At 49.9% G+C, this 20,777-nt stretch overlaps 1 protein-coding gene across 1 annotated transcript in view; it reads left to right on the plus strand.

Moving 5' to 3' along the window:
- Positions 1–20,777, plus strand: part of ALK (ALK receptor tyrosine kinase) — a 641,950-nt gene that overhangs the window by 609,599 nt on the left and 11,574 nt on the right. The window contains exons 15-26 of the mRNA XM_074331841.2: positions 307–451; positions 2,091–2,273; positions 3,500–3,598; positions 4,109–4,261; positions 5,264–5,368; positions 7,246–7,432; positions 8,126–8,216; positions 8,331–8,395; positions 9,797–9,926; positions 13,107–13,204; positions 16,930–17,022; positions 19,034–19,135. Of these exons, the coding sequence (XP_074187942.2) occupies positions 307–451; positions 2,091–2,273; positions 3,500–3,598; positions 4,109–4,261; positions 5,264–5,368; positions 7,246–7,432; positions 8,126–8,216; positions 8,331–8,395; positions 9,797–9,926; positions 13,107–13,204; positions 16,930–17,022; positions 19,034–19,135 (1,451 nt within the window). The remainder of the gene's footprint in view (positions 1–306; positions 452–2,090; positions 2,274–3,499; positions 3,599–4,108; positions 4,262–5,263; positions 5,369–7,245; positions 7,433–8,125; positions 8,217–8,330; positions 8,396–9,796; positions 9,927–13,106; positions 13,205–16,929; positions 17,023–19,033; positions 19,136–20,777) is intronic.

Raw genomic sequence — 20,777 nt, forward strand, 5'->3', positions numbered from 1 at the left:
AGACCCCCGAGAATGGAGAGAGCGAAGAGACCTGTGCTACCACCAGCACCCAGACCTCTGAGGCTATGTAAGCAGCCTCTAAGCTCGAGCCACACCAGTGGTTTTGCTTCTCGGCTTGAACCCTGACTGCTATAGGAGCTGGAGGGGTGGCTGGGTTGTTGTAACAGGAGTTCAGAGCCCACAGACCACCGAGATGTCACCCACTGCCCAGCACTCGGACACATTTAAACATTTAAACTGGGGCTCAGGGGTCTCCAACTGGAAGCCCGGCTCAGTTTCTCAATCTGTGAATGTCTCTCCGGCCAGATGAAGAATGGTGTACCAGTGCCCCTGATCATTGCGGCCGGTGGTGGCGGCAGGGCCTACGGGGCTAAGATGGACACGTTCCACCCCGAGAGATTGGAGAATAATTCCTCGGTTCTAGGGCTCAATGGCAATTCCGGAGCCGCAGGTAACACGCTACAAGCACCCCCTCTGCCAGGTCTGTGAGAGTTCCAGCTCGTCCCGGTGCATCACACACCTGTGGGCCTCTTAGTAACTGGGACTTGAGAAGCTGGGAGCTCTTATATTGGTACCAGCATCGAGGAGGAAGGGCAGGCAGCATCTCTGGGCACCACAGACCACCTTGCTAACAGGTTTGGATTTGCAGAGGTCACTGAGAAAATGAAACAGGCAGCAGCATTCGGACAGCCAGCGCAGCCCTCCCTGGGTTTTACCAAATGCAACTGGGTGTGAGCAAACGGAAGAATCTGGGCCCAGTCAGGCACCCCAGGCCCCTGTGATTCATACCTCCAGACCCCGGGCTGCCAGCTCTCACAGCAACTCACTGGAAAAGCTCTTTCTGGAATCTCCATGGCTGAGCTTTCTGTGCTGGTTAATGAGAGCCAGCCACACAAATAGGGGACAGACATTGAAAGGGAGGTAGATTCTTTGATTCCTCTGAAATCAGCCATCTCTAAAGAGAAAAGGCAATTCGTCTTTGTGTTTCCTTTTTCCACAATCAGACTGAGGGAGGATTTTTGAAGGCATTTAAGATCTGAGATTAATTAAAGCAAATACTCAAACTTTCTCTGTAATCAAGAGATTGCTAGGGATAGAAGAAAGAGTAGCAACAGGTGTTGGGTCCCCGGTGAGGAATTACCCCCAGCAGTATTTATAGTGCCCCTTACGCCAGTAGAATTTCATAAATTACAAAGCACTTCCACATCTACTGTACATGTGCTTTTCAAAACAATCCTGTAAGGTTTTTCCAGAAAGATACTATTACTCCCATTTTACAGAAGAGTCTGTGAGCTCATACAAAGTCAGTGGATTTTTTTCACAACATGGACAAACTGTTTCATACTGAATCCATTTTTTAAAACATTGTTGTTCGTTTATATTTATTTTTATGTCCATTATTTTATTTTCCACACATTTGCTTGAAGCCTGCAAGATGGAGGGGGGTGGGGCAGTCATAAATCACCTCAGCAGGGGACTGTGCAGGAAGTGAGGGCAGGAGGGTTGGGACAGGGTAGGGAGGGCAGACGTGGGTGGCGTCAGGCCCCACTCGTCCTAAGATATTTACTGTGCCCATGGCTCTGCGTGGCCGGCCACCAGAGCCCACTTCAGGTTCCTGATGGAGCGAGGGGCCTTCCCTCTGTCACCTGACTTCAACAGCTATGACAGGCCCACACCCCATCCTCTGCCTGGCAGAAAAGAGCCCAGACACTTGAAACCCAGGCATCCCTGTACCTTCTGAAGGTGACAAAAGGTCCCTGGGGGCCTTGATTCAGCTCATTCTAGACCTGGCCAAGAACACTCGGCTTTTGAACCAGAGGCCTGATGGGAAGCAATGGTCCGAGGCTCGCTCCCATCTGCATGTGCTGGCTGTAGCCAAAGCAGGTCTCCCTAGGACAAAGGGCACGCTCCTGGGTTTCCAGCTGTGGACTCTGTAGCCCCCAGGCCCCCTGAAGACCGGGCCCCTGGGCTCTGGAACTGGAGCAAGCACCCCTCATAATGCACCTCGTCCTGCTTCCTTGGCCAGATCCCGCTGCTGACCTAACCTAGCCTGCGTCCTCACTCAGCGCTGTCTCCCTCTCTTCCTGCAGGTGGTGGAGGTGGCTGGAATGATAACACTTCCTTGCTCTGGTCTGGAAAGTCTTTGCTGGAGGGTGCCACCGGAGGACATTCCTGCCCCCAGGCCATGAAGAAGTGGGGGTGGGAGACCAGAGGGGGTTTCGGAGGGGGTGGCGGGGGGTGCTCCTCAGGTGGAGGAGGCGGAGGATACATAGGTAAAGACGATTCGTGTTCAGGTGTCGCCCCTCCCCCCCCGTAGTCCTAGGTGCCTCCCTCCCCACCCCTGCCTGCCCTCGCCTGCCCCCCCCCCCAGTGTAGACTGTGATGTAGCGTGCACGCCTCCCTCTCAGCCTGCGGGGCCAGCCAGAGGCAGGGTGTTGGCTTCCGAGCCAGCATCCCGCCTCGCGGCTTCAGTAGCAACAGCATCAAGGCCCTGTGTGATTCTTGATCACCCCAACGCCGATGATAAAGAGGCTTTGGCTTCCTGGACTGTTCTCTGAGCCACCTCCGAGGTCACGCTGGCATGAGAATCCTGGAGGCCCGACTTCTCAACCCCGTGCCTCCCTCTGGATGGCCTGGCCCATGTCCTTGCTCCCTAAGAGCCTGGTTTGTGGCTTTCAGCCTCAAGGACACCTCACTCTCCCTTTCCTGTGCCAGCCCACCAGCTCCAGAATGGCACCACTCCCCACGCTGATGGGTGCTACCCCTGAGGGCACCTGCGGGCAGCCCCGCGCAGCCCTCCAGCAAGCACCTGGCCACTGGCCCCAGCTCCCCTCTGAACCTAGAGCAGAGCAGAAGAGCCTTCTGGAGCTGAGCGGCTGGGAAATGATGGCTCCACCGTCCCCACAGATTAGGACACAATGCATGCACACACTGTGATGTTCTGTCTGTGTTTTGCTTGATGCTGTAGAAGATGCTTGTGTTAACCAGATGCTCTTCTTTTCCAAGCCCTGGGTGGGTGGGAGGAGCCCCAGGGGGGGAGCCCAGAGATAACCCAGCCCCAGCTGCATGGAGGGACAGGAGCCTAAGGGCACAGGGGCCCTTCCCCACCACGCCCCAACACTGACCCAGTGGGACTGGAAAGAAACTCTCAGTGCTACTGCCCTGGCCAGTCCTGGAAGAGGCACCAAGGAGCGAACTCAGCCTGGGAGACTAGAATTTTTCTAACTCTTGCTCACATGGGCTGCTTTCTACAGGACCCCAGTAGAGCGGGGACTCCCCAGTGGGACCTGGCCTTGACCTGGAGGGGAAAGTGGCCCCCGCACCCAGCATCTACTGAGCCAAGCCCAGGGCAGCCCCTGTGCCCTGAGCCTCCCTTCCCTCCCCACGCCCCGCCCCCCAGGCCCCTCACTGACCTGGCTGCATGACCCGCTGATGCACACGTGTGTTGAGACTTGGGCACCCACCCCTCTGCGTTAAACTCTTCTTTGGTTTGCCACAGGGGGCAATGCAGCCTCAAACAATGACCCCGAAGTGGACGGGGAGGATGGGGTATCCTTCATCAGTCCACTGGGCATCCTGTACACCCCGGCTTTAAAAGGTACACCCCCTGCCAGATGCAGAACCAACTTCCTTAGACCAATTCTCCCACCCAGCTAAAACCCTTAGGGCTGTTCACCCGAGTCCAGGATACAAAGGCATGACTACGGGTCCCAAGGTTGCCTGGTGCTCATCTCACCAAGTTTTCTAGAAGTCAGAAGGTGTGGTCTGATATGGACACAGAGGCAGAATAGTGACTACTAGGCACGCTGGTTCTAGAAAACGCAGCAGCAATAGGCCTTGTACCTGTACCAGCCAACCTAAGCATCAGGTGTGTGGACCCTCCCACCCACCTACGTACATGCTCCCACACGTCCTCTGTCTGAGCTCCACTCACCAGATGCACCAGGCACTTTCCTACATGGAGCGGTGCTTCAGTGGTAGTGGGACATAGAAACAGGGACCAGGGAACCCTCACTGACCAGCTAGAGATAAAGCAGAGGCTGGGAAGGGGATGGAGGTCAGTCTTCGCAGACTCAGCCCAGGGCTAACCCTCCCTCTTTGTCACCAGTGATGGAAGGCCACGGGGAAGTGAATATTAAGCATTACCTAAACTGCAGCCACTGTGAGGTAGATGAGTGCCACATGGACCCTGAGAGCCACAAGGTCATCTGCTTTTGTGACCATGGAACAGTGCTGGCTGAGGACGGCGTCTCCTGCATTGGTGAGAGGATAGGGGTGGGGGGCCCCGAGCTTGACCCACAGTTGGTTTCCATGGCTGAGGGACCCAGGTGCAGTTTTGTAAACTTCCTGACCCCCCTCGGTCTCTCCCTGCTCAGGTGCTCTGACAACTATGCAGAGAACACTGAGTGTGAAGTGTGGGTCATGGCTCACGAAGGAATCTTACGTCATCTAGTCCCACCCACAACCCAGGGTGTGAACCTTCACATTCCCACCAAGGGGCCATCCTGTCTCCACTGGAACACCCCCAGGGCCAGGGACCTCCACACTCCTAAGACACACCCCTCCACCAAGGGTTAGAGCCAGACCCTGTTCCTTTTAGCTTCCACTCTTTGGTTCCCTATGGGCAACAGACTTTCAAGTGTGTCCTCTTCCTGCTAGTATTTTCCAAATGAAAACCCTTGTGTCTGGATCTATTGACACAAGACAGCGTTTTATGTCTCCTCTCCACCCTGGTGTGCCATATTGGCCGCTGTTCCATTTGTCAGTGCCTGGGACCAGGCACAACAGCTCGGTGTGCTTTGTGCCAGTGTGGCACCGGGGACCTCCCTCCCATGCTCTGGGCTCAGTGCGCTCAGGACCAGAGGCAGAGAGTCAGCCTCAGAGTGCTACTGGGGGCACACTCTACTGTTGGGTACAGTGAGTGCATTGTCTCCGAAGGCCCCGGATCTCTTCTGTAAGCCATTGTTGGCCCAGCTTTCGTCCGCCTCCTGTCATCATGCCATTGATATTTTGGACCCACATCCAGAATTTAGTATGTGGCCCTACTACGTGTTCCCTCTACCCCAAAGCTACTGTTGAAAGCTGTAAAGTCAGGACAAACCTGCTCATCACCAGGTCCTCCGAAAAGGAAGGCGGACAAGGTCTCTGGGGATGGGAGGAGCAGGGGGCTTTTGTCCTGGCTGGGGAGGGTATTTCTGACTTGGGACTGGCTCAAAGGAGAATCGGCATGGTCACTGGTGCCCTGTGGGGACCTGTCTTCCAGTGTCACCCACCCCAGAGCCCCACCTGCCACTCTCGCTGATCCTCTCCGTCGTGACCTCTGCACTCGTGGCCGCCCTCGTCCTGGCATTCTCTGGCATCATGATCGGTGAGTGTGCCAGACCCCGGGGGCTTCCACAGAGAGGCAGGGAAGGCAGATCTGGCAGAACAGCGGAGTCTTAGGCTGTGCCACAGACACCGAGATGTCACTCCACGTGGGTGGTAATTGTGGCAGCCCAGGCCAAGCCAAAGCAGAAGCCCCCCGCCTTCCTGCCCCCAGCACAGCTGTGGTTCCTTGGGAACCCCTGATTCCTAACCTCAGCCCCATATACAACCTCCTGGCTGCTCGAGGGGTCGCGGGGGTGGGGAGACACTCAAGCTCACCCCAACCCTGGACTTCACTCCCAGCTCCCATCAAACGCAGGCTTCAGCAGGCACTTCTACTTTGGCTCACTCCCTGTGTAACGCCTCCAGCCCCCACTTCCCCACTCCAAGCAGAGAAAGCAAAGTTGATTTCCGTTAGGCCTGTGAGCAAGGTAAGCTGATCTGCAGGTCACAGAGGCCTCAGTATGGTCCAGCCAGGCTCCTACTACTGGAAATGCCTGGGGCAGGTGGGCAGGGACAGGAAGGAAGACAGAGGGAAAGGCTCAGCTCTGGGCAACCCTTTCAGACCAGCCCGCTCAGGAATGAGAGCATCTGGGAGTAGCCAGGGAGATGACAGCATGTGCGATTCCCACATGTCCCTTCAAAGGGACAGGATGACAAGACCGAACACTTGTCGCACACTTACGATATGTTGGGCGATTTACACATTTTTAGTTCACTAAATCCTCAAATAACCCTGTGATCACAGTTGGTACATTTCATAGAGGAGGGAACTGAGCTCATAGCAGTTGACTCACCTGCCCTGGCCCATAAGTGGTGGGGCCGGGCATTAGAGGCAGAATCCACCCTGGCGAGTCACAATTTTGTGCTGCCGCCCCTGGAGTTTGCTTACAAAACATCCTCACGTGTACGGTATCAGTGATAATGAGCCCTTGTATTGGTAGAGTTCTTTAGAATTTTTTACAACCAATGTATGTTGGTGAATTCATTTCCATATGATAACCCCAGGCGGAGGGGAGTGGGGACAGGGGACAGAGCAGGAGTTACTTTCCCTGATTACAGAGAAGGAGATGGGATTCGATGAGGTCACCTGACCTGGTCAGTGTCACTCAGCTTGTAAGTAACAAAGGTGGAATTAGAACTCAGGTACTTGGGCAGCCGTTTGGATGGCAGCTTAGAAACCTGTTGTTCAGTAGCAGCTCTTCAGCTACGTGGCTTGACAGTTCTCCAACTGCAGGAAGCACAAGTCACCGAGAGCCCCAGCTGCTCTCATGCCCATTGCCAGGTTTGCTCCACCCGAAGACGGGGCATAGCACAGGGACAAAGCAGGCCTATCCTGGGAGACATGGGACTCCTCTGCTGGACAGCTTTGGCTCCAGAACTTTCCAACAGCCTTACTGGAACTTCTTTAAACCACATAGCTATCTGGGATTTTTATTCAACCTTCCCTCACTCTCTCCTGCAAGTGGGGCCAGACTTTCAACACAGTCTGATGGTTCTCCCAGCCTTCCCAGGCTCCCTCCCCACTTCCTCTCACAGCCAGTTGCCCTAATGAAATCCTTGTATGTTTAATCTCGTCTTGGGTCTGCTTCTCGGGGGACCCAAACTCATATGTCTCTGCCTCTGTATGATACAGTAAAATCTATTCCATTTATATGATTTTAAGCTTTGCATTTACTTTAAATAATCTTTCAACTAAAAGTGCACTTTCACATCTATAATCATTTTGTTAGTATTACTAAGTGTGATGAAAAGGGTTAGATCTCAGAAGAGGAGATGGAGATCCAAGAAGGCTTCCTGGAGGAGGTGGCCTATGCTGGGTTTCACGGGCCAGGCTGCCTTGTCCAGGCCACGCTGAAGTTGACCTCCATCTATCTGTAGTGTATCGCCGGAAGCACCAGGAGCTGCAAGCCATGCAGATGGAACTGCAGAGCCCCGAGTACAAGCTCAGCAAGCTGCGCACCTCAACCATCATGACTGACTACAACCCCAACTACTGCTTTGCCGGCAAGACCTCCTCCATCAGTGACCTGAAGGAGGTGCCCCGGAAAAACATCACCCTCATTCGGTGAGTGTCCCCTGCCACCCCTCAGGGAAAGGGGGTGTCCTAGGAGGCTGGATGTCATCCCAGCACCGTGGATTCCTCTGGCCATAAGAGGCCAGCAAAGCCAGCCCTAGGCCACCCCCAGCCCTCCCAAGGGGAGATTTCATGTGCAGGACCATTTGGGGGTATTTAACACCCTGTATATTCATGGGGTTTGTACAACGAGAGGAGAACTAGATGGGAGGAACCGGACGCTCCTCACAATGCTCTCAAGTGCCCCCTGAGCCTTGCTGGCCTCTGTCTCCTCCTGGTGGAGCCCAGTGTCCCTTCTCAGAGCACCCAGAGCACCCTGTGCATGGTCTGTCACTCGCTGAGCACACTCCACACAAGGGTCGGCCAGCGACCTATCCCCCACCCCCCACAGAGTGCAAACCTCCCGGGCCAGGGCCAGGTCTGACTCACCTCTCTGTCCCTGGCAAATATCAGAGACTCAAGTCTTCACTGAATAAATGTTCAACCACTGTCTTGAATCCCCAGTTGGAGCACCTCTTGCCGGTTTCAGATAAAGCCATGGAGGCCCGTGATTGTGTAGGAAAGCCAGGTTAAGCATGTGACGCGAGCGTGTGCATGCCCTCCCGTGGGCATCCACTAAATGTGCCCGGCCTCTTTCTCCTAGCCCACTTGCCTCTGCCTCATCTTCCCTTCTCCTTTGCACAGGGGTCTGGGCCATGGCGCATTTGGGGAGGTGTACGAAGGTCAGGTGTCTGGAACGCCCAACGATCCGAGCCCCCTGCAAGTGGCTGTGAAGGTAAGAGGGGCTCCCTCAAGGGCCTGACCTTGGTCAGAGGTCTCTGCAGACCAGGCTCTCTGCTGACTGCCTCTCACTCCTGCTGCTAACGGCCTTCTCCCCTTCTGCGCCCAGACGCTGCCTGAGGTGTGTTCCGAACAGGACGAACTGGATTTCCTCATGGAAGCCCTGATCATCAGGTACTGTCACAGAGACACACTCCCCACCTCCCCACACAGAGATGTTTCTAATAGACATGTCTCTGAGAGAAACACCCTCCAGCATGCCTCTCCCTCTCCAATAGGAGACTGCCCCAGATTCTTAGCACGTCTTACCAGAGTAGAAAGCTCCAGATGGTTGACTCAGAAAAAAACACCTCTGTGGCCTAATAATCTAGTTGCTATCACTCTGCCTTCAGCCAGCATCCCTGTGTCATCCATTCCTTCCTTTCCCTTCTTCAGAAATAGAGCACGTTAGGTTTTGACAGTGGAAGATATCATCTCCCACCAGGTAATTCTTCTGCCAGGCCTCTCACCAATCCCAGCTCTCAGGTCTCATGTAAAGAAAATGTGATGGAAGGCCACCCCACATGGGTCCACACAGCTGGACTGCACCCTTCAACGTGTGGCTCTGGGGTCCCCAACTAGGAATCTCGATGTCTGGCGCTCTGAGAGATCACTTTAAGGAGGACGAAGGGGTTTGACCTTGAGATCTGGCTGGGTTCACGGCCTCATGTTGCACTGGGGAGCCTCAAACATCCTGACAAGTCAGGGTGGCTTGGGCTCTCCCTTTGGTGGAAGTGGCAGAGGGAATGAAGGCAGCACAGTGTGTGATGTGCTCGTGGGCTCTGGAGCCACGGGAGGACAGTGGGTTTGGTACCTTGCTTTAAAAATAACTTATCTGATTACACATGTAACACACGATTATTCAATAAAACTTGGAAAATACAAGCTTATATGGAAAGCCAAATCACTCAGTCTTACTACTTGGGAATAACTAAGCATCGCTATATTTCAGTCTCTAGTCACATACTCTGTCAACTTTGCATGTGTGTGTGTGCCTGTGTGGAGTTCCCTGGCCCCGCTGTCCTGTGTGTCCTAGTAGGTTCACATTAACAAGAAAACCCAAATCCACATGCCCCTCTTCCTCAGTCTCCTTCACATGAAGTCACCTGGCAGGTCTCACACAGTCCCTTGTGGAAGCAGTTCCTCCAACTTCCGCCTAAGTCCTGCCTCGGGGGACTCAAACACAAATCCTAGCAGGCAGTCCATGCACCGGTCTCCCAGAAGGACACACCACGCTCTCCTGTCCCCCCACCCACTTTCTCCCCCAGGTGCCTGTGCGACATCCTCCCACCTCCAACCAAATACTCTTGTGCAGACTGAGCTCCTGCCAGGCCTGCCCTCTGATTCTTCTACCTGCTCAGTGATGAGATAGGTCTTGGCTTAGGCTCAGCATGGAACCCCTGCCACCCACATTTACAGAATGCATTTACATAATGTGGCTGCTGAACACATAGCTCCGTATCCTGCTTTCCCCCACTTACGAGATTTTCCCAGACTCAGCTCAGTGAAATTTGGTTACTGCCCTCTGCTCTGCAGCAAATTCAACCACCAGAACATCGTGCGCTGTATTGGGGTGAGTCTGCAAGCCCTGCCCCGATTTATCCTGCTGGAGCTCATGGCGGGAGGAGACCTCAAGTCCTTCCTCCGGGAGACCCGCCCTCGCCCGGTGAGTGAGAACCCCCTTTCCCCAGTGCTTGTGCCAGGGAGCAGAGCCGGGGTGGAAGAAGCAAGAATGGGCAGCCTGGGAAGCAACTCGTCTATGGCATCAAAGGAGTTAGGCCCTGGGCTGGGATCTGGGCATGGCCAGGAGAGAATGGACAAAAGGTGGACCATGGCCCCGAGAGCTCATGCAAGCAAGCCTTGTGCAATGGATTCTCCTGCCTGAATCCCTTTTCATGGCCTGCTGACTATGGAAAACCAAACTAGGGACAAGCACAGAGAGGGTCGTTCATGCCAGCCGGGTACTAAGTCAATCGGCCGACCTGGGGCAGCTCAGTCTACCCCACCGTTCTGAGCCCACTGTTCTCTCTCAGTGGCACCTTCCTGACCTTGTAGTTTTACTATCCAAATAAAGTGCTGACGTATTTCAGAAGGTGCTGCATATGTGCTATGGTCAAGGGGCTCAGGCTGGGGAGACTGAAAAGACCTAGTGATCCAGGAAAGCCAGCCACATCCCAGCCCTGCTTAGCCAGGAGACAACCACGTGGCTTAGGACAGACGCTCACTCTAAGCTCAGGGTCTGCAGTGTGAAGTGTGAGGCCTGCACTGGAACATCTCAGAGGAGTTTCTAAATTATATAACGCAGCATCCTGGGGGGACCCAGAGTCCAGCCGCCTACTCCTGTCACTGATCAGTGCCCTGAGATGCTTCACACTCACACGCGTTTGAAAGGATTCTGTGGTCAAACAAATGCCAGAGCCACAGCAGGCTCCCTCATTGGGCCTCAATACACACCAGTGTAGAGCAACGTCGCTGGTAACTCCTGTGATAAAGAACCTATTGAACCCAGGAATTCCCACACCTGTTTGACTGAATTCCATCCCACAAGCCCGCTTTGGGAAACAATGGACAAAGCCTCTCTGAGTACTGGACAGAATACATCCACAAGCACGACGGGCCTGAGGAATGCCTGGTTGCCAAAGGAAGTGCCACGCTCGGGTGAGGGGTCGCTGGCAGATGGGGTGAGGGGACCCCGATTCGAACTCCTTCTTTGCCCAGGATGCACACAAATGGCACTGGGCACCCTGGCTACGCTCTGCATAGCTCATTGAAGTATCAGTTTTGCCACAACGCCCAGACCTCCCCTGGCGCCCCACTCACACACACTCCATGGACTGCTAACTACCTGCTTCTGTGCAGCATGGTCAGTGGAACAGTTCATTTGCTCTGAGCACCCACAGACAGGGAACCCAGATAAACCTGGCACACGGGTTAATGCCTGGGAAGCTTTAGTCCCTGCATCGCGGCAGGTTCATGGGGCATTTGAGACATCAAGGGCCCTCGCATCCTGAGTGACGGGCACAGAGACACTCAGGGGAAGCCCGGAGCAGGTCTTCCTTTGGTGGGAACAGAAAGCATTTTCCTGGGGAGAGAAAAGATATTTCTAATACTACAGCAAGATGGATGAATATTCCCCTCAGAAATAGATTATTGTTCTTTTTCCCAGGAAATGGGGACTCTTTCTGTCACACTGCCCGGTATTTCTGACCCTAACAAGGCCTCTGGAGAAACCAGACACATGGACCATTTTCTGAGACCCCCCACGGCCCTCCACACCTCAACGCCATCGATGACTGCAGATCCCTTTAAGAAGGATTCACTCTGTGCCTCTCTAGACCCGCGTAACAATCCAGTGAGGCTGTAGTGTCATGCCCCTTTCACAGATGAGGGCGCTGTAGCTTGCAGAGTGGCAGAGCAGTTAGCCCCAGGTCACACAGCCAATGAGGGACAAGGAGGAATGAAGCCCAGGTCAGCTTGACTGACCATTGAAATAATCTGCTCCCTGCACTTGTGTGCAGAATTGTGCATTCACCTGGGCTCTGGGCTCTGTGTTCACAGACTCAAGTCCCTTCTCTGACGTGCTCTCCTGAGGAGCTCAATTTTAATTGCTAGAATTCTGCCTCCCCCAACAGATCCTTAACGCCCACCTCAGAGCAGTTTGGGCTCCACCCTTTTTTGGCTGTGTGAACTGGAGTGAGTCATTTTGCCTCTCTGAGCCCTCAGCCTTCCCACCTTTAATACAGAGACAACCTTCTCTTCCCTACCAACTACACGGGATGTTGCATTGAAGAGATCCTGGATTTGGACTTGCTCTGATGCACGTAAGGCCCTGCCTGATGCCACGGGCAAAGAAGAGTCCCCTCCTAAGTTGTCTCTTCCAGAACTGAAGCATGCCCTCAAGAAGCACGAGTTCTCTCTGCCTCCCCAGACCCACGCTATTGCTCCAACGAGTCCTGGGGAGGCCCTGATCTGCGGCAGAGAAAACCCCAGCCATTATCTGGGTAAATCCTAGTTCAGCTGTAATCAACCAACCCCTCAACCTTCATTGAAGCACTACAGGGTGCCAGACGTTGTGTGGGATGCTGTGGACGCTGAAGTCCCTGCCTTGGGGACAGGGTAAAATCAACACAGAACAACAAATATGCACATCATGACGACATGCTGCTGCGGACTTCCGGGGTTTCAGAATTCAGTGACACTAAGACAGGATGTAGCCATTAGAAAAGGCTTCCAGGGTCTCAGCAGGCTGTCCAGGCAGAGATGGACTGCACCCCAGAGGTGGGACGACGTCCATCGTTCAGAATAGCTTGAAATCGCTCTTCGGTTGCCTAGCTTTTCCCAACAGCTTTTCTTCGTCAATCCATATTAAGTCTGGATCTTCTTCAAGAAAATTAATATTTAAAAATATTTTAAAACATTTAGAGGATTTTAAAAACATTATCCTCATGATTTTCTGACAGGCTCGTTCATAAGTTTGGGGGATTCAAATGTAGATGAAGATTGAGGTGGAAGACTGTGCGGATGAATGAACAGGGGAAATGACAGGTGGCCACCTGGGTTCCTGTACTTTGCGGTTCCCAGCCCTGGCTGCCCACTTACTCACCTGGGGCACTGTGAAACATACAAACGCTGTGCCCTTCTGGGGAGATTGATTCGCGGGTCTGGGCTGAGGCCCAGGCATCTGTACTGGCTGAAAGCCACCAGGTGATTTCTAATGGGCCACCAGGGCCCGGACTCCAGGGGGACAAGCGTGTCAGGGTTTGGCCTCCTTGCACTTGAAGCTAGTGTTTCAGATCTTCTCTCTCCCAAGAGCTGCACGTCAGTGGATCGCTCTGTCTCCCCACAGAATCAGCCCTCCTCCCTGACCATGCTGGACCTTCTGCACGTGGCTCAGGACATCGCCTGTGGCTGCCAGTACTTAGAGGAAAATCACTTCATCCACCGGTGAGTCAACATGCCTGTTGCCTCCTCCTTCTGTATGCTTCCCTCTCGTGTCTCAGCGCCCCCTTCAGAGGAGAATGGTGGGGCTCTCTCCCAACGTGCTGGGATGATCCAGCTTGTCTTTAAGACGACTACTGGTTCTGCCAGGTCTTCCTTTGTAAAATGGGTGTCAAAATGTCCACACCAGCTCTGGAGACTTCGATGAGCCGTGTTTGGCCTCCTGTGGGGACCACTGCTTGTATCTTGCAATGAAACGTTCAAGTCCTATAACACTTTAACGTTCCCCCATCTAGAAAACTGAACTCCTTAAGGGAAGTTAAAGGAGTTCGTATTTTCACATATTTGATATGGGTAGTTCGAAGGCAAGGACCCTGTGTTATTCTTCTTCGTATCCATGGCATACAGCGAGGCACAAGAAATGTTTGTTGAGTAAATTAATTTTTTTCTAAAATACTCTGAAATGAGCATAATGATTATTTTATCTATTCCTACACTTGATTTCTTCTACTGTATATGACCCTTGTGTTTAGATGGTGTTTGGACTAGGACTTAAAATCCACGCATAATGCTATAGACATAACAGATTACAGATTTCGTTCCATGTGGATAATTGATGACTTTCTCATCTGACAGCTTGACTCTGAAATCTGAAAAGTCAAGTAGATTGTTAAGCTCTTTGCAAAGCTCTTCCTGATGATTTTCCTCTAATTTAGTAAATAACAATCTGGTGAACTAACAATTTTTATTAGTTCACGTCTTCGAAGAGTATAAGGCATATTCCTAATAATTACAGTAAGTACAAAGTAGAAAATGAGAGATGCTGCATGAGGTTAGACATAGACACAGATGTAACAGATAAGAAGCTATGCTTTCTCCCTAATAAAAATGGGGAAATTAAAGATCAAGAAGTACACTTGCCCAGGTTCCCAAAGCCATTCCCAAAACAAGGCAATAGGGCCGGCCCGGTGGCTCAGATGGTTGGAGTGCCATGCTGCTAACGCCAAGGTCGCCGGTTCGATTCCCACATGGGCCAATGAGCTGCGCCCTCTACAGCTAAGATTGTGAACAGCTCTCCCCGGAGCTGGACTGCCGTGGGCTACTGAGTGGCCGGCAATGAGCAAGAACTGGTGACCGACTGCCTCAGCTGGGGGTAGCACAAAGCTCATAATACCAGCATGGGCCAGGGAACTGTGTCCTACACAACTAGACTTAGAAACAACGGCTTGAACCGGAGTGGGGTGGGGGGAGGCAGGAGAAGGAGGGGGGGAAAAAGCAAGGCGATAAACTCTTGCAGTAGCTTATCCTTTTACTGTCACTTCATCATTTGGTCTTCAGCTCTTCCTCTTGATTCTAAACCTTTCCAACTTGTGGATGATTTTTTTTTCTTGATAGAAATAGCAAAGGCAAAAAAGGAGCTGGGACCAGTCCTGTATATTCTCATCGAAAGCTACGTCCTCTGCTTCAAAGCACAGGACAGCCCTGCCAGTGGTGTTCTTGCCATTTCTGTTGTGCCCAGAATTTTCCATACATCTTACCTCTGAGCTAAATTGTTGCTCAGACATTACGAGATTCTGCTCTTTTTGGAATTCATCCTTGGTGACAGCCATCTTTCCATCTTTGCCTGTGTCCTTTAAGTCTGGACTCATCTGAGAGCAACCTGTGCAATCACCACGTTGGTGACTTCAAATGTCTCCCTTTGCTTCTCCCTGAGATCATTCCTGCTTTTTCATCTCCGCCCCTCGTTAGTCACCGAGCATACAGATTCTCTGGCTGAGGGATCACAGCCATCTTTCCTCTGACGTTTTGAAATCTGCTTCCCTAGAGCCAGGATACATTGGGCCATATCCAGTGCTCTATTATTAGAAATAATAAGATAACAGGATCACATTCTCACAAGATTCCTATCACTTCCATACCTGTGAATAGTTACCCAAGGTCAAAATGAGATCCCAGAGTCATCATTTGTTTCTCCTTTGATCCTTTTTTGAGGAATGAAATCGTCAAAGATCAAATCAAGAATGTATCAAATGATCTGCTTTATAAGCAAAAAGGTGACCTGTAGCAGATACTGACCGTCCCAGTCCAAGCTTTTCTTCTGGGGTAACTGGTATTAGGAAAGCATCTTTGGCACCTTCTAACTGGCTCGGAGGTCTACGGCACACTCTCATGACTGTCCCACATCTCATGCTCTCTCTCCCACCGCTTTTTTACCTCACCAGTCACAGGCTCCCATGCAAGTACACACCTCTGGAATTCAGAGCAGCACTCCCTCCCCAGATCTCACACTCCCATTTGTCTACTATCTCTGTTTCCCTTGGTCATGGTTTATCGCCATGTCAAGAATTATGTATCATTCTACCAATTCTCGGTGTGTTCTATGATATCACATTTATTTTCTTGCCATTAAATCCAAGATCATTTTTTTTAAACAACCATTCCATGCACATTGGCATAAAGACCTTTCTGGAGGCATAAATATTGTTCCTGGTCTACTTTGCTGTATTTCTCTTGAGAAGTAGTAGCTATATATGCCACTATTTTTCTTCTTTTTGATGTCATGTCATACCTATTATGCTTCTGTAGTTTTATTAGGGCATTTTATGCACCATCGCTCCTCAAAATTCAATGTACACCTTCTGGATCAGGTCAGTGGCGTTAATAACGTCCATATCCCTTCCCAGCCCATTGTTCTGGCATCCTAAGCCATGGGCCCCCACCTAGGTCCTCTGTTTTTAACACTATCCCGTTGTTTATTTTCCATGTCCTTCTCGACCAAAGATGAGAACCTTTATGAAACCAGTTCAAAAATATGAAAACACCACCTGTGGCTCCCCAAGTACTACTTTTTTGTTTTTCTGTCCTGGACTTAAATATCATTAGAGACCACTTCAGACTTCTTCTGGCTGCACCCTTCATTCCCACAAGCATGTCAAGAAGGGGTAAGCAGGCAGTGAGTACAAGCTAATGAGTGTTGGAAAGCTTCTGATCGTGCCTTCTAGGCACGCTCCAGGCAAGTAGGCCATCTGGAGCACAACAGCACAAATAAGACAGCTTTGTAACTTGAAAGATGTGATTCTTCTCCCTCTTAGCTATGATATAGACAGCTTAGCAAAGGCTTTAGATAAAATCATGGATGTAACAACCATAATGGCTCAGTAAAAAGGAAAACTATAAATATTTGGGAATACCTTAACCTACTTGAATTTGATAGCATGGAAGTCACGCTGTTTCAGAAGATGTCTTCAAACAGCTGGCTGAAATCGATGAGCAATCTGTACGAAACAATAGCTTAAGGACAAATGGCATTTCTTATGTCCCTCTAGTATTTGCTTTTAGCTTCATTTTTTTCAATAAAATGAGGACAATAATAGCACCTTGTATCTTATAGGATTGTTGTGAGAATTAGATACGAAGCACTTAGAACAATACTTAGTACACAGTAAAAGGTCAATAAATTCTAGTTTCTATTATAGTTATTTTCATGTTATTATCCTATTAAACATTTCCAATCATCTCCCTAATCATTTCCCATGTCCCTGTTAGTTCTGAGGCCAAGAATTGGCATAGTTTTTTCATTCATACTGAAGTATAATGCAGGAAGAGAAAGATAGAGCAGACGAGGTAACTATTTGAACTTCAGAATGGAGGTAAAAATCTAGTGAATATTAGACATTTACTTTCCCAGGGATAAAAGAAGGAAATGCATTTTCTCCTGTTTTTCTTACCAGGGACATTGCTGCCAGGAACTGCCTCTTGACCTGTCCAGGCCCTGGAAGAGTAGCCAAGATTGGAGACTTTGGAATGGCCCGAGACATCTACAGGTGAGTCAAGACTGCCATCGCCCATCAAAGCCCATCCCAAGAGAATGGGACGTAACTGCTTGTGCCCTAAATCATCTCTGGCACCTTGTCAACTCGCCACCTAACGTTTCATTAAGTTCCTTTTCAGGATATGGGAAAACCTTAATTAGTGCCCATACTGGGTGGTCTAATTAATTCTAGGATCACACTGCCTGCCATAATTGACACCAAGTTCTTAATTAGGGTATCTCTCTGGATCCAACTCCCTAATCCTAGCATATTCTGAGACACAGGATAACTTGGATATGTGATATGGAAAAAGTTTCTAAGTAACCTTTAATTTACTTCACCCTTCTCCTCAATACTCAAGAATTCTAAATGATCTTAACTTCCATCATGTCAGGCAAGAGCACCCCAGAACTGATGGGATACTGGGCCCAGCTCCTTGGTCATCTTTGCCCATGCCAGGAGACCCGGGAATATAGTTCAAAGCCCATAGGTACTTAACTCAGCTTCATTTCTTTTTCCCTGCAATCTTTTCAAGGCCACATTTGAAAAATGAAACAAATTTAAAAAATACTTCTATTGCACTTTCTCTCACATTTCTTCTTTGTCTAATTATTTGCATCATGGAGCAAGTCACTCATTTGCATGGCCACTAATTACACCTTCCCTAATCCAGAGGAGGGTGGTCCCTCTCTAGAGTGGGGTGATCATGTAGAGCTTTCACTCTTTGGAGAGTAAGGGAGACCCCTCACGGCCTCCATCAGAACAGGTAACAATCTTCAGAGGTTGAGAATGCTGTTGACATATTGTTACCACAGGGTAGCAGCGTGTGGAAGATTATGAGTTAGTCATGTTCTTAGCCACAACCATCCACCTCTGTGCACCACCTTATACCTTGGTTTGCTGCACTTCATTTTCTCTTACTACCCAGAGTCTCAGCATTCCATCCCCTCCTTTCTCAGAACACCCCAGGAAGGCCTGTGCTTGGCGATACAAGAGTTGCAGCATGACTGAGTAAGCCCTGGGCAATCTGGCCCTTCCTCTCCATCCTCAGCTCTGACAGCTCCCCAACTCTAGGCTTCACCACCCCAACTTATCCACTTACCCACTGTTCCCACATGCCCTGAACAATTTCAGGTGTCAGGAATGGTCTTCCAGGAGAGCTTCTTGACCAGGTAGCTCTATCAGCTCCCTCTACAAAACATTTCCTGTACTACCCCCACCTTGAGAACAGATCAGTTCTTCACCTGTCACTCAGCTTCGTTCACACCTACATCATTTTATGTGATGCTCTGTACTACAGGTGTTCACATGTCTGTTTCTTTCACTAAACCCTATCCTTGGAAGAGTGTGACTATGAGTTATTTATGTCCTCACGAGATGGCAGAGAACCTGATACATTCTAAATACTCAGTACATGTTTGTTGAAGTAATTAATTAATCAAGGCAGCTAGTGGGAAGCTGCCTCCTGTAGCACACTCTGGTAGGAGAACAGAGGCTAGGGGTGGAGCTGGCTTCAAAGGTATGACTTAATTTATTAGTTTTTGTCAGTGATGTCATTTGTTATTCATTGAGTGCCTATACTGAACTAAATGCTGTATGAGTGCCACGGAGGAGTAAAAGTGAATGAGACACAAGCCCCGCTCTCAGTGCTCCCATTTTGGATTTTGCATGACTGTGGAGCATCAGGAACAGGCTGCACTTATAAGGCTGGAGTAATGTTATTCATTGTGGCTTACAATAAACAAACCCAGCAGGGAAATCTCACCATCCTCTAGTGGGCATTTTAATCATTGCGTAGATCTTTTTTTTTATGCCTCTAGTAGGCTGTTTTGTCTCTGATTAAATGACACCAAAGTTCTTAACCAGATAATCTGTGTTCCCCTGCTCTCCTCCTGAACCACAGAACCCTTGTTAATTTCAGTAATTTAATGGGTAGATCTTGCTGCCACTTTCTCAAGTTGCCTGGAGCTTCTGCTCAGAGCCATCTCGGAACCAAGTTTGGTTTTCCTCTCCTCTCCCACAGAGCGAGCTACTACCGAAAGGGAGGCTGTGCAATGCTGCCAGTGAAATGGATGCCCCCTGAGGCCTTCATGGAAGGAATATTTACATCTAAAACAGACACATGGTGAGTCTTCCTGCTGCCCTCCCCCTCCTGGTCTCACTGTAGGCCGGAAGGTGGTGCTCCTGGACCAAATGATCCCACACTGTCAGGAGGCCCTGTGTTAGGGGAAGGGCCTCAGGGGAAGCATCAACATACCTATATAACAGGGGCTCTCCAACAGTGGCAGACGTCAGAATCATCAGAAAGCTTGTTAAACACATATTTATGGACCCTTTTGCTGAGAGTTTATGATTCAGAAGGTCTGAGGTCGGGCTGAGACTCTGCATTTCTTACAAGTTCCCAGGTGACGCGATGCTGCTGCCTGGCGGGGACACATTGAGAGCTGCAAGTAATATTTTTTTCACATATCAACGAAGTTAGGTTTATTCCAGGAATGCAACATTGAGTTAAGATTAGAAAATTGAGCAATGAAATTCTCCACATTAACAGAATAAAGGAGAAAAGGAAATATTCATCAGCACAAAAGTACTGCTGGTGGTAATAGTGATGAGGCCCTTTCTACAGCTAAAAATAAGTTTGGGGAACACTGTCTGTGCATTAGCTCCCCGGAACTTAATCGCCCCGCATAACTGAAACTTTGTGCTCCTTGACCAACATCTCCTCACTTCCCCCTCCCCCCCAGCCCCACCATTCTGCTCTCTGCTTCTATGATTTCACATATAATGACATCATGCAGTATATTTCTGTGTCTGGCTGATTTCACTTAGTATAATGTCCTCCAGTTTCATCCATGTTATCAAAAATGGCAGGATTTCCTCTTTTTTTTTTTTTTTTTAAGGCTGAATAATATCCATTCTGTATGTACACATATATACATATATATGAATGAATAGATAAGGAAAAGGTGGTATATATGGTTATACACACGTGCATTAACATAGGTAATATATGTGTATATTAGTATGCATGTATTAATATATATTAATCTAGGCAGCTGATTATTAATAATATTATTAATTAATCAAAAGGACCTCCATTCGTACATACCACCTTTTCTTTAGCCATTCATGCACTGATGGACGCTTAGGTGATTTCCATACATTGGCTCTTGTGAATAATGCTGCGATGAACATAGGAGTGCAGCTATAGCTTTGAAATACTGATTTATTTCCTTTGGATATGTGTGTATACCCAGAAGTGGGGTTGCGGGGTCATAGGTAGTTGTTTTTAACTTTGGCCTATTCTGACCCAGTGGATCTTGGAAGTGTGGTCCAAGAATCAATAGCATCAGCGTCACCTGGGAACTTGTTAGGAACAAATTCTCAGCCCCCACCTCAGGCTAAGGAAACAGAGGAGGTGGGCCCAGCACTCTGTGTTTTAACAAGCCCTCCAGGCGATTCCCAAGTGCACCAACATTGGAGCACTATCAACCCACCTTATGTCCAGGTACGGAGAGGAATTTAGGTACTTAAGTGCTTGTTCTGAACACATGCTATCCTGTGACCCAACCATTCTACTTCTAAGTTTCTATGTTAGAGAGGATGACACAAATAGACTCGGACACGGAGTTTCATTTGCAACAGTGTTTGCAATAGAGAAAAAAAGCCAAAACTACCCAACTGTCTCCTAAGTAGCGGACAGAAAAATCAACTGTGGCTTACTTACATCATTGGAAACTGTTCAGCAGTATAAAGAACACACCAAA

The sequence above is a fragment of the Rhinolophus sinicus genome, chromosome 2 (genome assembly GCF_057876585.1).
Source record: "Rhinolophus sinicus isolate RSI-liver-muscle chromosome 2, RSI-T2T, whole genome shotgun sequence".
NCBI lineage: Eukaryota > Metazoa > Chordata > Mammalia > Chiroptera > Rhinolophidae > Rhinolophus > Rhinolophus sinicus.